This window comes from Uloborus diversus, chromosome 7 (genome assembly GCF_026930045.1).
Source record: "Uloborus diversus isolate 005 chromosome 7, Udiv.v.3.1, whole genome shotgun sequence".
In the NCBI taxonomy this organism is placed as follows: Eukaryota; Metazoa; Arthropoda; class Arachnida; order Araneae; family Uloboridae; genus Uloborus; species Uloborus diversus.
The window spans coordinates 105,764,012-105,776,802 of NC_072737.1; the positions used below are offsets into that span (position 1 = coordinate 105,764,012).

Consider the following 12,791-nt stretch of genomic DNA (forward strand, 5'->3'; position numbering starts at 1 on the left):
CAATATCTACATGAATGTGCAAGAATCTGGCATCAAGAAGAGAAAATGTACCGTGAGGCATTTTGGTGTGCCTGTGTACTTTTGATTTTTGGCATGATTCACAGCACTGCACCCACTGCTTAATTTGGCACTTCATATTAGGCCATACATATCGCGCACAGATGAGCTTGGTTGAAGCTGTGATTCCTGGATGTGCCATGTTATGCAGATGATCAAATATTACTTTACGAAAGGAAACAGGAACGAATGGACGTGGAACACCCGTTGAAGTATCACAAAGTAAATTGCAGTCCGCAGTTTGGCATGGTTTGAACTCCAATTTTAAAGAAGATGTATTGTCTTCGAGAAATTTTTGAGTTTCTGGATCAATTTTCTATGCATATGCAAATTCTTTAAAATTTAAATTTGCAGCTTTCGTAATCGACTCAACTTCGATTCGCGAGAGAGTATCTGATACCACATTTTCTGAACCTTTCACATGCCGAATGTCTGCGGAGTACTGCGAAATGAAATCTAAATGGCGTAATTGTCTTGGGGAACATTTATTTGGATTTTGTTTAAAAGCATGAGTAAGTGGCTTTTGGTCTGTATATATTACAAAAATTCTGCCCTCTAACATGTGTTTGAATTTTCTAATAGCAGAGTAAATTGCGAACAATTCCCTATCATAGGTTGACCATTTTTGTTGACTTTTGTTTAGTTTCATTGAGAAAAAGGCTATTGGTTCCCACAGTCCATGCGATAGTTGAGATAAGGTTCCGCCTATAGCAATCTCTGAGGCGTCTACATATAAGCTTAATTGAGTTCCTGGAATGGGATGTCTCAAAAGAGTGGCTTTAGCAATCGCGTTTTTCGCGTCAACAAAGGCTTGTTCTGCTTTTTCGTTCCATTTAAGTTGTTCTGCCGCTTTGCGATCCTTGGAATGAGATTTTTTTTTATTTGTATGTCCTTCTAAAAGTTGTACTATAGGAGCAAGTATATGTGCAGCTTTGGGTATAAAACTGTTGGGCTAAATGCCTTTATTTTTGGTTCTTGAAGGATTTCACCAATATTGTTTAAAAGAAAAATCATTTTGTGACTTACCTTTTGCCATTCCGAGAGAAAACTTTGCGCGAAGAATCCCATCCACCTGCCGCCAACACTCAAATGTCCGAGTTTGAATCGGAAGTGTTCGGAAAACATGCGGCATGCTATGATTGGTTGTTGTCATTCGGCAGATGTCGGTAAATTTCCGAAAGAGCACGTGTCAATGACGTGATGAAATCATGTTGAGGTGTTAAGTGCTGAATGCCAAATTAAATAATGATTGTGCAACCTGCAAGCTGTGTTTTCTTCGGGTTGAGTTGTTTTGGCAATATGCAAATTAGGTAACGTCACATTGTTTCTGGAAAGGCCGAATCTGGCTATAAATACGCAGACCGGCAGGAGCTCGATCGCTTCGCTTCGTTTTTTTACTTGTCTCCTCGTCTTGTGTTGTGTATTGTGAACGTGTTCGTCTGATGTCCTCCTAAAATTTTGTTATTGGCCTCTTGGTGAGGTCTGGTTTTTCCGGGAAAAGCACTAGTGATGTTTTGAGTCTGGAACCCGTGTATTGTGATGACGTCTACAAAAGCAAAGAGTTCTAAGTTTCCCTGATGTGGGTCTTTTGTTCTCCTGCGGAAGAAGATCGCGTCCATCCCTGGTATACCTTTCCTTGATGTGGTGAACTGTGGCTCACGCGGTGTGAATCGACCTGCCTGCAATTCGTGGAAATTGCCATGCTGTCCAACGACCGGTGAGACGTCACCTTGGAACACCAACAGGACTTTTAAACCATGCATGGACCTATTGTAAGCCCTTTTTTCTAATTTTTCCCGGGGAACAAATCATTGTGTTGTAACCAATTTTAATATGTGTCAAATAAATGTTTTTCAGTGTAAAGAATGATTCATGTTTTATTTTCTCCGGGCAGACCACTACCTCAAATTTTTTAGTTGGAAATGAGTTGCCTAATTTTCAGCTTAGCTGTAGGCCATAAACCTCAAATTATATCCAACAGGTGGTAGCAGAGTCGTGTGGTTGACCTGCCCGGAGGGAATTGAATCATTTCTTTATTATGGAGAAAGATTATAGAAACGTTGAGAAGTTGGGCTCCCATAATTGGGCTACCTGGTCCAAAGATATAAAAATGGTGCTCATAGAAAGGGATTTATGGGAGATTACCCAAAAGAAACCAGAAGGGGAGTTAACTAGTGCTGACAGAAAAAGATGTGGCCAAGCTTTAGCCATCATCTATTTAAACTTGGAAAAAGATACAAAAAGGTTAATTGATAATTTGGAAGACCCTAATGAAGCCTGGAAAGCCCTTAAGGCAAATTTTGAACCCCCATCTTTGGCCAGAGTAGCCGCGTTGTGGGAATCCTACTTCTCTTGCAAAATGCAAGAAGGTGAAACGGTGGGATTATTCGCTGCAAGGTTGGGGGGAATTTTTAACCAACTAGTCGAAAATGGATATATTATGGAAGAGAAACTCAGAACTTTTCAATTGATACGGTACCTACCTCCTAGTTTCAGCAGCATTGTTCAAGCCATCTACAGATGGGAAGGCGAGAAATTTACTTTCTCGAAAGTAAAAGATGAACTACTAGCTGAGGAGGGTAGGATTAGGTATTTGGCCGAAGAGCCTAATATAGAAAATTCGGCAATGTTTTCAAAACCCGGAAACTCCGGAATGGCAAATGGTAAGGGTAAATTTCTTGCTAAAAATAAAGTTTGTTACATTTGCAAAAAGAAAGGGCATATTGCGTCGAAGTGTTGGAGCCGTAATAAAGTAAAACAGGATAGGAATTTTAAATTTCAAACCAAAGAAGACCCTCAGGCAGGAATGTTTTGTTCAGTAAATGAAATTTCTGCAAACACTACCTACCCAAAATGTGAGGATACATGGCTATTGGATAGCGGCAGCACATCTCATTTTTGTAGAGATAAATCGTTATTTGCCGAGCTAGAGCCTGTACAAAACACACAAATGGAGGTAGCTGTAGGAAATGTGAAGAGCCAAGTAGAGGGCATTGGGAAAGTGATTTTTAAAATTGAATCAGATGGAAAATTAGTTACCATCACATTGAATAACGTTTTCTATGCTCCAACACTGCGACGCAACCTAATTTCTGGTTCTTGTATAGATAGACAGGGCTATAAGCTCAAATGGTTGCCCGGAAAGATCTGTGTCTTTAATCAAGAAAATGTTAAATTATTTACAGCAAATTTAATAAATAAACTTTATCATGTTAAACCAAATTTTTATATTGATAGTGCAAATGTTAATTATACCAAAGTCTTTAAGACCAAGGACCCGTCTGAAGGGGCCAATATGGTCAGTATTGATATGGAAAAATGGCATAGGAGATTTTGCCATATAAATATGGAAAGTATCACCAAAACGAGTAGACTTGGTGCAGTCCAAGGACTGGAGATTAAGAAGGGGCAAAAACCCAATTGTGACCCTTGTCAATTAGGGAAAATGAGGAAGTGCTCGTTTAAATCTATGCCAGAAAGGCGTACTAATTCTGCACTTCAATTGCTTTACATGGACCTGATGGGACCCCTTCAGACCGAGTCCTTGGGGGGAAAGAAATATATTTTTATAATTATAGATGATTTCTCAAGAAAGTCATATGTTTTCTTTTTAAGAAACAAAAATGAGGCATTTAATGTTTTTGTAAATTTTCAAAAAAGGACTGAAAGATTCCTGAATTCAAAAATTTTGGCTATCCGTTCCGATAATGGAACAGAATTTGTTAACAAAGATTTTGAAAACTATCTCACCAATCAGGGAATAAAAATAGAGCGGACCAATTCCTACACCCCGCAAATGAACGGGGTAGTAGAAAGGTATAATTTAACCATAATGAATGGTGTGAGGTCTATGCTCAAGGATTCTGGATTGGGGGATGAGTTTTGGGCTGAAGCCGCTCTTTGTTTCAACTATGTAAGGAATCGGACGGTAATAGGAAATATGGACAAGACCCCATTCGAGCTGTTTTCTGGACGTAAACCCTCAGTGAGGCACCTACGTATTTTTGGGTGTACTGCCTATGTAGGTCAGCCTAGGTCCAAACTAAAAAAGTTAGATATGAGGGCTACCAAGGGGATCATGGTCGGATATGCCTTACGTACCAAAGGGTACAGAATCTGGGATCCTGAAACCAGAACAGTCACAGAAACTATTAACGTAAAGTTTAATGAAAATGAAAGATGGGGGGAATTAAAAGTCCAAAATAAAAATGAGAAAAAATTTAACTTTATCAGGCCTATAAGTGAAGTTCAACTTGAACAGGAAATCCAGGAGAGTGTTGAGCAAACTCCCTGTGAAAAGATTAAATGGGTTAGAGAAGCCAAAAAGAGAAAGACCGGGGATAGGACTGATATTTATTATACAATTGCCGGTAAAAATAAAGTAAGATTAAATTCATTAAAACAGGTTCTAAAATATTGTAGTGAAAATAAAATAGAGTATAAACCAAAACTTTTTGACTTTTCATCTAAAAATCCAACAGTAGGGGAAATCTGTGACGACAGTGAAAGTTCGGGAGAAGGTGAAGAAGCAAGTTTGGTAGAAATTTTTATACCAAACTCGTATAGGCAATGTATGGCTACCCCCGAGGTGGACAACTGGAAACTGGCCATGGAGTCTGAATTGGATGTCATTAACCAAAGAGAGGTGTGGGACCTTGTACCCCCACCAGAGGGGAAACCAATTTTGGGAAACAGGTGGGTCTACGACCTTAAGGTAAATGACAGGGGTGAAATTGTAAGATACAAGGCCAGATTAGTTGTTAGGGGGGACCGTCAGTCAATTGAGTCATATTCTGAAGTTTTCAGTCCAGTAATTGAGTTTTCACTTGTAAGAGTTTTCTTTTCCATTTTTATATGTCTTTTAAAATGGTGTCACTCACAAATTGATGTAAAAAATGCTTACCTGTATGCTGATTTAGAGGAACAAATCTACATGAGACAACCAGAGGGTTTTGTCAGTAAAAGCCACCCTAATTTTGTCTGTAAATTGAAGAAGTCTCTCTATGGACTACACCAGTCCGGAAGAAACTGGTTCGTAGAAATAGACAGTGTTCTTCGTGGTTTTGGTTTTCAAAAATTAAAAGGATGTAATTGTGTATACCATAGAGACAAAAATACTTTTCTTCTTATTTATGTAGATGATATAATAATTCTAGCAAAAAATGAAAATTTAATTAAAAAGGTAATCAATGAAATTAAAAGTATGTATGATATTAAAGAAATGGGGAAAACCAGAAAGCTCCTGGGGATTGAATTTGTGGAAGATAAAAATAATCTTTTCATTCACCAAAGCTCTTATATTTCGAAGGTCTTGGAGTTATTCTCTGATTACTATGTGCCAAATTCAACCCTCCCAATCTCAAAGGGTACAGTTTTGTCGAAGAACGACTGCCCGAAAACTGAGGAAGAAAAAAGGGAAGCAGAAAAGCTCCCATACAGAAATTTGTTGGGTTGCATGGCATACATAGCGGGGAAGACCCGACCTGACATTTCGTATGCGGTGAATATTTTTTCCCAATTTCAAGCAAATCCCGGAAGAAAGCATTGGGATTTTCTATTAAGATTGCTAGGGTATTTAAAGCATACAATATCATACAAACTAAATTTAAGCTCAATCAATAGTGTAGATCTACGGGGATTTTCAGACTCCGATTACGCCGCTAATCGGGAGGATAGGGTCTCAATGGGAGGATCAATTTTGTGTATTGATCGGGTCCCGATTAATTGGAGGACATTTAAACATAAATGTGTTGCGTTATCCACAATGGAAGCAGAATATATTTCACTTGGTGAAACTGCAAAAGAAATGGTCTGGCTGAAGAGGATAATCACAGAAATAAGTGAATTAAATATTGAAAACCTCCAGCTTAGAGATACAATTATTTATTGTGATAACACTGCAACAATTGATTTTTCTAAGTCTCCCATTGAGAATTCCCGTACAAAACACATTGATGTAAGGTACCATTTTTTAAGAAATTTAATTGAGCAAAAGATTTTTTTGATTAAATATGTGAGGACAAATATAAACATCGCGGATATTTTCACTAAACCCCTATCTAAGAATTGTTTAAATAAACTTTGTAAAATTATATTTAATTGGGATTAAATGAGGGGGGCGTATCAAATTTTTGAACTGTTTTTCAAATGTATCTTTTGTAAATATAATATGAGTGTAGTTAAATGTTTTTAATGTATATAATGTGTTTTTTCTGATGAAATTCCTTCAAGAGGGGGGAACTTGTTGGGCTAAATGCCTTTATTTTTGGTTCTTGAAGGATTTCACCAATATTGTTTAAAAGAAAAATCATTTTGTGACTTACCTTTTGCCATTCCGAGAGAAAACTTTGCGCGAAGAATCCCATCCACCTGCCGCCAACACTCAAATGTCCGAGTTTGAATCGGAAGTGTTCGGAAAACATGCGGCATGCTATGATTGGTTGTTGTCATTCGGCAGATGTCGGTAAATTTCCGAAAGAGCACGTGTCAATGACGTGATGAAATCATGTTGAGGTGTTAAGTGCTGAATGCCAAATTAAATAATGATTGTGCAACCTGCAAGCTGTGTTTTCTTCGGGTTGAGTTGTTTTGGCAATATGCAAATTAGGTAACGTCACATTGTTTCTGGAAAGGCCGAATCTGGCTATAAATACGCAGACCGGCAGGAGCTCGATCGCTTCGCTTCGTTTTTTTACTTGTCTCCTCGTCTTGTGTTGTGTATTGTGAACGTGTTCGTCTGATGTCCTCCTAAAATTTTGTTATTGGCCTCTTGGTGAGGTCTGGTTTTTCCGGGAAAAGCACTAGTGATGTTTTGAGTCTGGAACCCGTGTATTGTGATGACGTCTACAAAAGCAAAGAGTTCTAAGTTTCCCTGATGTGGGTCTTTTGTTCTCCTGCGGAAGAAGATCGCGTCCATCCCTGGTATACCTTTCCTTGATGTGGTGAACTGTGGCTCACGCGGTGTGAATCGACCTGCCTGCAATTCGTGGAAATTGCCATGCTGTCCAACGACCGGTGAGACGTCACCTTGGAACACCAACAGGACTTTTAAACCATGCATGGACCTATTGTAAGCCCTTTTTTCTAATTTTTCCCGGGGAACAAATCATTGTGTTGTAACCAATTTTAATATGTGTCAAATAAATGTTTTTCAGTGTAAAGAATGATTCATGTTTTATTTTCTCCGGGCAGACCACTACCTCAAATTTTTTAGTTGGAAATGAGTTGCCTAATTTTCAGCTTAGCTGTAGGCCATAAACCTCAAATTATATCCAACAAAAACATCGGTAAAAGTTGAACATACCTAAAAATCTACGCAACTGAGTTAAGGTATCTGGTTTTGGAAAATTTTGGAAAATGTACTTTATCAGGTAGAGGTTTTATTCCGTTTTCCGAAAGATTGAATCCTAAGAAGTCCATTGTTGACACACCAAATATGCACTTTTGTACGTTAATACAGAGACCATATTCATCTGATTTTGAAAATACGTTTTTCAAATGTTGGTAATGCTCTTCAGGATTTTTAGATGCTATGAGTATATCATCGACGAAGGCGTAAACTCCTGGTAATCCTCGAGTAATTTCGTCTGAAAAACGTTGAAATGTAGCACTCGCGTTACAGAACCCGAACTGCATCACTGTACTTTCAAATAGGCCAAAAGGAGTATTAATTGCAGTTTTGTGAGTATCCTCCGGATGAATAGGAATTTGGTGGTATGCTTTTATTAAGTCAATTCGACTAAAAATTTTTGTTCCGTGTAATTCAGCTGTAAAATCAGCAACACAAGGGATGGGTTATTTATCTTTTATTGTTTGAGCATTTAGAGATCTAAAATCACCAACTGGTCTCCACTCTAAAGTTCCTTTCTTGGGAACCATGTGAAGTGGCGAAGCGTAGTTGCTTTTCGAAGGTCTTATATGTCCTAGATGCAACATATTTTGAAATTCTTGCTTAGCAATTTTAAGATGATCTGGAGCTAACCTTCGAGGTTTTGCTACTACGGGAGGACCTTTTGTTATTATGTGGTGAACAGTATTGTGTTTTACTGTTTGATGTGGATTAGGTAATTTGGTAATAGCAGGGAATTCTCGCAACAATTTATGATATTCTGTATCCCCAGAAAGAGAAATTTGAACCGAATGTAGTTTCGAATCTTTAATTCGGCCTCCTGATTGCAATTTTGTTTTCGTATCTCTCAGACACTTATTGCGGAGATCTGGCACCAATTCAAAATAATGGAGGAAATCTGCTCAGAGAATAGGTGAACTAACATCTGCAATCAGGAAAGTCCATAAAAAGTTTCGTCTTAAATTCAGATTCAGCCATAAGGTTTTCTGACCATAAACATTAATGTTGGAAGAATTTGCTGCCATAAGGGTTTGTTGTGTAGCATTTCGTTTCTGGTAGATATTAGCAGGAATTAAACTGACGTCCGACCCTGTGTCAACCAGGAAAGATATACTTGTTGTCCGGTCACGAATGAACAGGCGACGTGATTCCTTAGGCAAAGAATTAGTCGCCGCTATTCCTTGCTCGTTTCGTTTCCCTGCCACTTGCAAGGTTTCACACATTTTTCTTCTCTACATTTGTCTCCAAAGCGTCTATGATACCAACAATTTGAAAAATCAGGTTTACGAGAGACACTCCTTTTGCGAGACCCACTGTTTCTGCGATTGGGCGAACGACCGCGAGAATAGGAAAGACAATCAATTCTTTTATTTAACTTTTCAATTTTGCGAAGAAATTTAGTCTCAAGTGTTGGTTCACTTTTATTAGACACTGCAAAAGTCTCCATGGAAGATGGTGAAATTTCTATGATCCTATCAGCAATTTCTGCAGCTTTGTCTAAAGTAAGTTCGGAAACTACAGCTAAAATTGTTTGTACTGAAGACGGCAAACGCTGCAAAAATAACTCTAGCATCAAATTTTCAGCTACATTTAAAGTTTCAGCGCGACGTTTCATATTCCGTAGCAATTCAGATGGTCTGCGAGAGCCTAATTCTTCCCCTGAAAGTAACTTTCGAATTTCCTGTTGGGATGATTCCCCGGACCTATTTATAAGTTCTTTCTTAATATGGGAATAAGGATCGGTTTTATCTGGTTTCATTAATACATCTCTTATTAAAGAAGCTGTATCAGGAGGAAATATGTGCAACTACGTAATTGTATTTTGTCTTCGAATCAGTTATGGGCTTTGGAGTAGCAAGTTCAAAAGTACTTTCGCACATTACAAACCATAAACTAGGATCTGATCTATGGTACTGGGGAATTTGTACTGCATTTATTTCAGACATGGTGCAAGGTTCAGATTCTTTAGGTTCAGACATTGAATGAATCATATAAATGCATATAAATATAGTACTGTAACATAAATGCGTAATTTATACTGTTAATGGGAATTAGGCATTATATTCACAAACGCGACATATATACAACTGAAAAATGTAATGTTAAAAATTATCAAACTTACTATATTTTTAAAGATAACACTTCATGAAAACGAACAGAAATCACATACATAGGAAACATTTTCTTCGACTTTATCATAAGAAAAACACCGAGAGAGCTTAAACTGAAGTTGAGGGGAATAAAGGGGCACCTAAGTGACCTACTTTTCCATGCGAATCAAATGCAAAGCACAGAGAAATTGTTAGCATAACCATATATTTCAGGTTCTTGGAGCAATTTCGTAAAAAGATAGAATGTATTTTAATTGTTTAAAACTCACCAGTAAATTCAAACTAGTCTGAAAAATAGATTCCCGGTTTTAAAAGACGTAATTTATCCGGCGGGCGTATGTATGAAATCCCCAAGTAACTAAACACCCGAAAGTCAATCACGTGTTTCGCCCATCGGCGGACATGACGTCAGGCCTCATGAGTTGAGGATCTTTCGGCTGGTAGCAGTCAAGAATGCAAATTTAAGAACTAGCAACAGTTAAAGGATTAACTGTGAGTTGCTTTAAGATGCAACAGATGTAAATTTTGAAGACGTCATGTCATTGCGTCGGGGTAACAGAGAAGGTTTAAATAGAAAGTCAATCAATCAATCGATCTCTTAAGATTTGCTTCCGTTCTGCAGACGGTGTGTGTTTTGATTTGAGCATGTGTGCTCGAATAGATTGATTTATCCACGCAGAGGACATGGAGGTTCTCAGAAATGTTGTAACAAGATTCAATAGCCTGCTAACAGTGCAGGATGTTCTAAAACAGTGCCCTACAAGTAACGAAGGAGTTTTTTTAAGGAATATAAATTTGAAGAGTTGATGTTTTTTTTAAGTATTAGGCCTAACAGGGCCGGAAGGTTCGTCTCGCATATATTAGATTTCGGAGCCGGTCGGACTGGATTGAATCCGCTATATGGTGAGGCTGCCTCTGCGAGTGGAAGGTTCCTGTTTTGCATGAAGCTGGGCAAATAATTTCCTGTGCTGCTGTTTCTGTGGCATGGGTGTGCCTGGGATTGATTGACCATGGATTCTGGTCCGCTGTCCATGAGTGGACATTTTCAACTCGTCTGAACATCTGACATATGGATGTTGCCTTCGTTGTTTTGTGTGCCAAGTTTAAAGTATGGACTCCCAGTGGTATGATTATTTAAAATAGTTTTTCTGGACAGCTACCATCGATGTGGCATGGCGTAGGGTAAATGTTTAAAAATATTAGGAACGTTTTAGAACTGATGATTTTTCCAGTAATTGAATCTTGTGATTTTTTCTCTGTGATATTTGTTTGTTGGGGAGTTTTATTATTATATTTGAATTGTCAATAGGGGATTTACCTTTCATAAATGTTTGATTGTTTTTGCCTATTTACATTTTACACATGTTTTTGAATAAAATGTTATTTAAATTGAAATTCAGTTTCCATTGCTTCATTTCTCCCAAACTTACCATTCCACATCTGTTGGTCTACCTTTAAAAGGCCAACAGAAATGATTTACAGAAATTGCACTTATCTGCGACCTTGAAAGCAAAAGTTCCCCACTGTTGCTCCTCGGTTGGAACACTTTGAAGATGCTGTGCTCAGCTTCATCACACAATTTAATCCATTTTTTTGAGTTTTTGGGGTGAAAATGCAGCACAAGTTTAGTTCTGTTGAATTGGGTGTTTAGTCCGAAAGGTCACCATTATGTGGGGTGGTGGTTATGTCAGAGGTGGTATATTCACTACATAATTCGGTTTTAGTTGATTACTGTTTACTACACATATTTCCACGTTCACTCTTCCAGTGACAATCTTGCTCTGACAGCCAGTGCTGATTCTCAGTTAGCCTTGTGGGAGTTCAAGTGGTTGCGCAATTGGGGTTTCCATAGTTGCGCAATTGGGATTTCTCCTTTTGCATGAACTGATCTGATGAATTTATGGGTTTCCTACAATATATATAATATGAAAAATGCCATTGGAACATTTCAAGCATGAATAATAATTTTTAAAAAACAGAAAAAAGGAAATAATCCAGCCCAAAAAGTATTTAATGATAACTAATGACACCGTAGGACAATTGTCTGGGTTTTTTTTTTCTTTTTCTTTTCTTTAACACTCTTCTACAGACTGTTAAACTTTTCTATTTATGCAAAACACAAGTCAATTTTAAAAAACTGCACTCTTCTTAAAGGCTTTAATTTAAAATAGTTAAAAAAATTCGAACACTTAAATAAGTGTGGATACATAAGTTTCAATTAACTTGTGGCAAACAGAGTTATGCTAAAAAACCTACAAAACCATTTTATCTGCAAATGCTTCTCCTATATGTCGAGTTAGATTAAAAATTTTGAGATCAAAAATGCAAAAATCTGATTCCCCTAGACATTAGAAGCATAAAAATGGCGTGAAAAAGAATTTATTTCTGAAGAATTCTTTTAGAATTGCATTTTTAAGGCCTACAATAAACATATTTGACACCAATCCATATAATGGAAGTGAAAATAAAATTTAACTGATTCAGCATTTAATTGTTTGACATTTTGACAATCATGAAAAGCACAGAATTTTGCTTTAAAATTTTTAATTTATGATTTTAATTTTTAAAAAAGTCAACTAGTGTTTGCCTTTTAGCAAAATGTAGCAAGTATAAAAATGAACAAAATTCAATTATCTTACAGGATGCAAAAAGAGACGGCTAAAAGGAAACTAATGGATAAAAACAGCAAATATAAGAACCTAACTCCACACAAGTAAAATAATTTTAGAATTGCATTTTCACAGGACCATATGATTATTATAATTAATTTCTGCCATATTTGCCAAAAATTTGGAGTAAGGGAGGGAAATGAAGATGAGGAGATAAAAACATAACAGGTAACACCAGAACCAGTATTAACAACTAAAAAAATACCTGACTTTGGGTGTATAACTGGAGCACAATCATCCCTGAATTATGTGATTAGATGAGCAGACCAGCCAATCCTTCCGCATTTTTCAGAAGCTTTCTAAATTTTAAACCTATTTTCTTTCTTTCACATGAAAGTTAAAATTTTCTGCACTTCCCTCATAGTACATAAATCCAGCGGTATCAAAAGCCGTGGCAGTTTATTTTCATTTTGAAGCGATGATGTCATGCCAGAAATGAACCTCTTTGGGAACCTAGTGAGCTCTACACCAATCAAATTTTATTTTGTTTTTCAAAAGAAATGACCTAAGAAATTTTAATGACTTGTTTCTGAAAGATTTATTTCGATACATGTTTAGTTTATGTATTGAATTATGTTTTTTTCTTCATAAAAGTACAGTTTAGGA

General features: G+C 37.2%; 2 protein-coding genes across 2 annotated transcripts in view; both read right to left on the reverse strand.

Moving 5' to 3' along the window:
• Positions 1-12,791, reverse strand: part of LOC129226827 (glucoside xylosyltransferase 1-like) — a 31,997-nt gene that overhangs the window by 13,635 nt on the left and 5,571 nt on the right. The gene's annotated exons all lie outside the window — the stretch shown is intronic.
• On the reverse strand, positions 8,580-9,351 carry LOC129227021 (uncharacterized). Its single transcript, XM_054861652.1, is given in 2 exon segments — positions 8,580-9,200; positions 9,202-9,351. Coding segments are annotated over 2 exon segments (771 nt in total).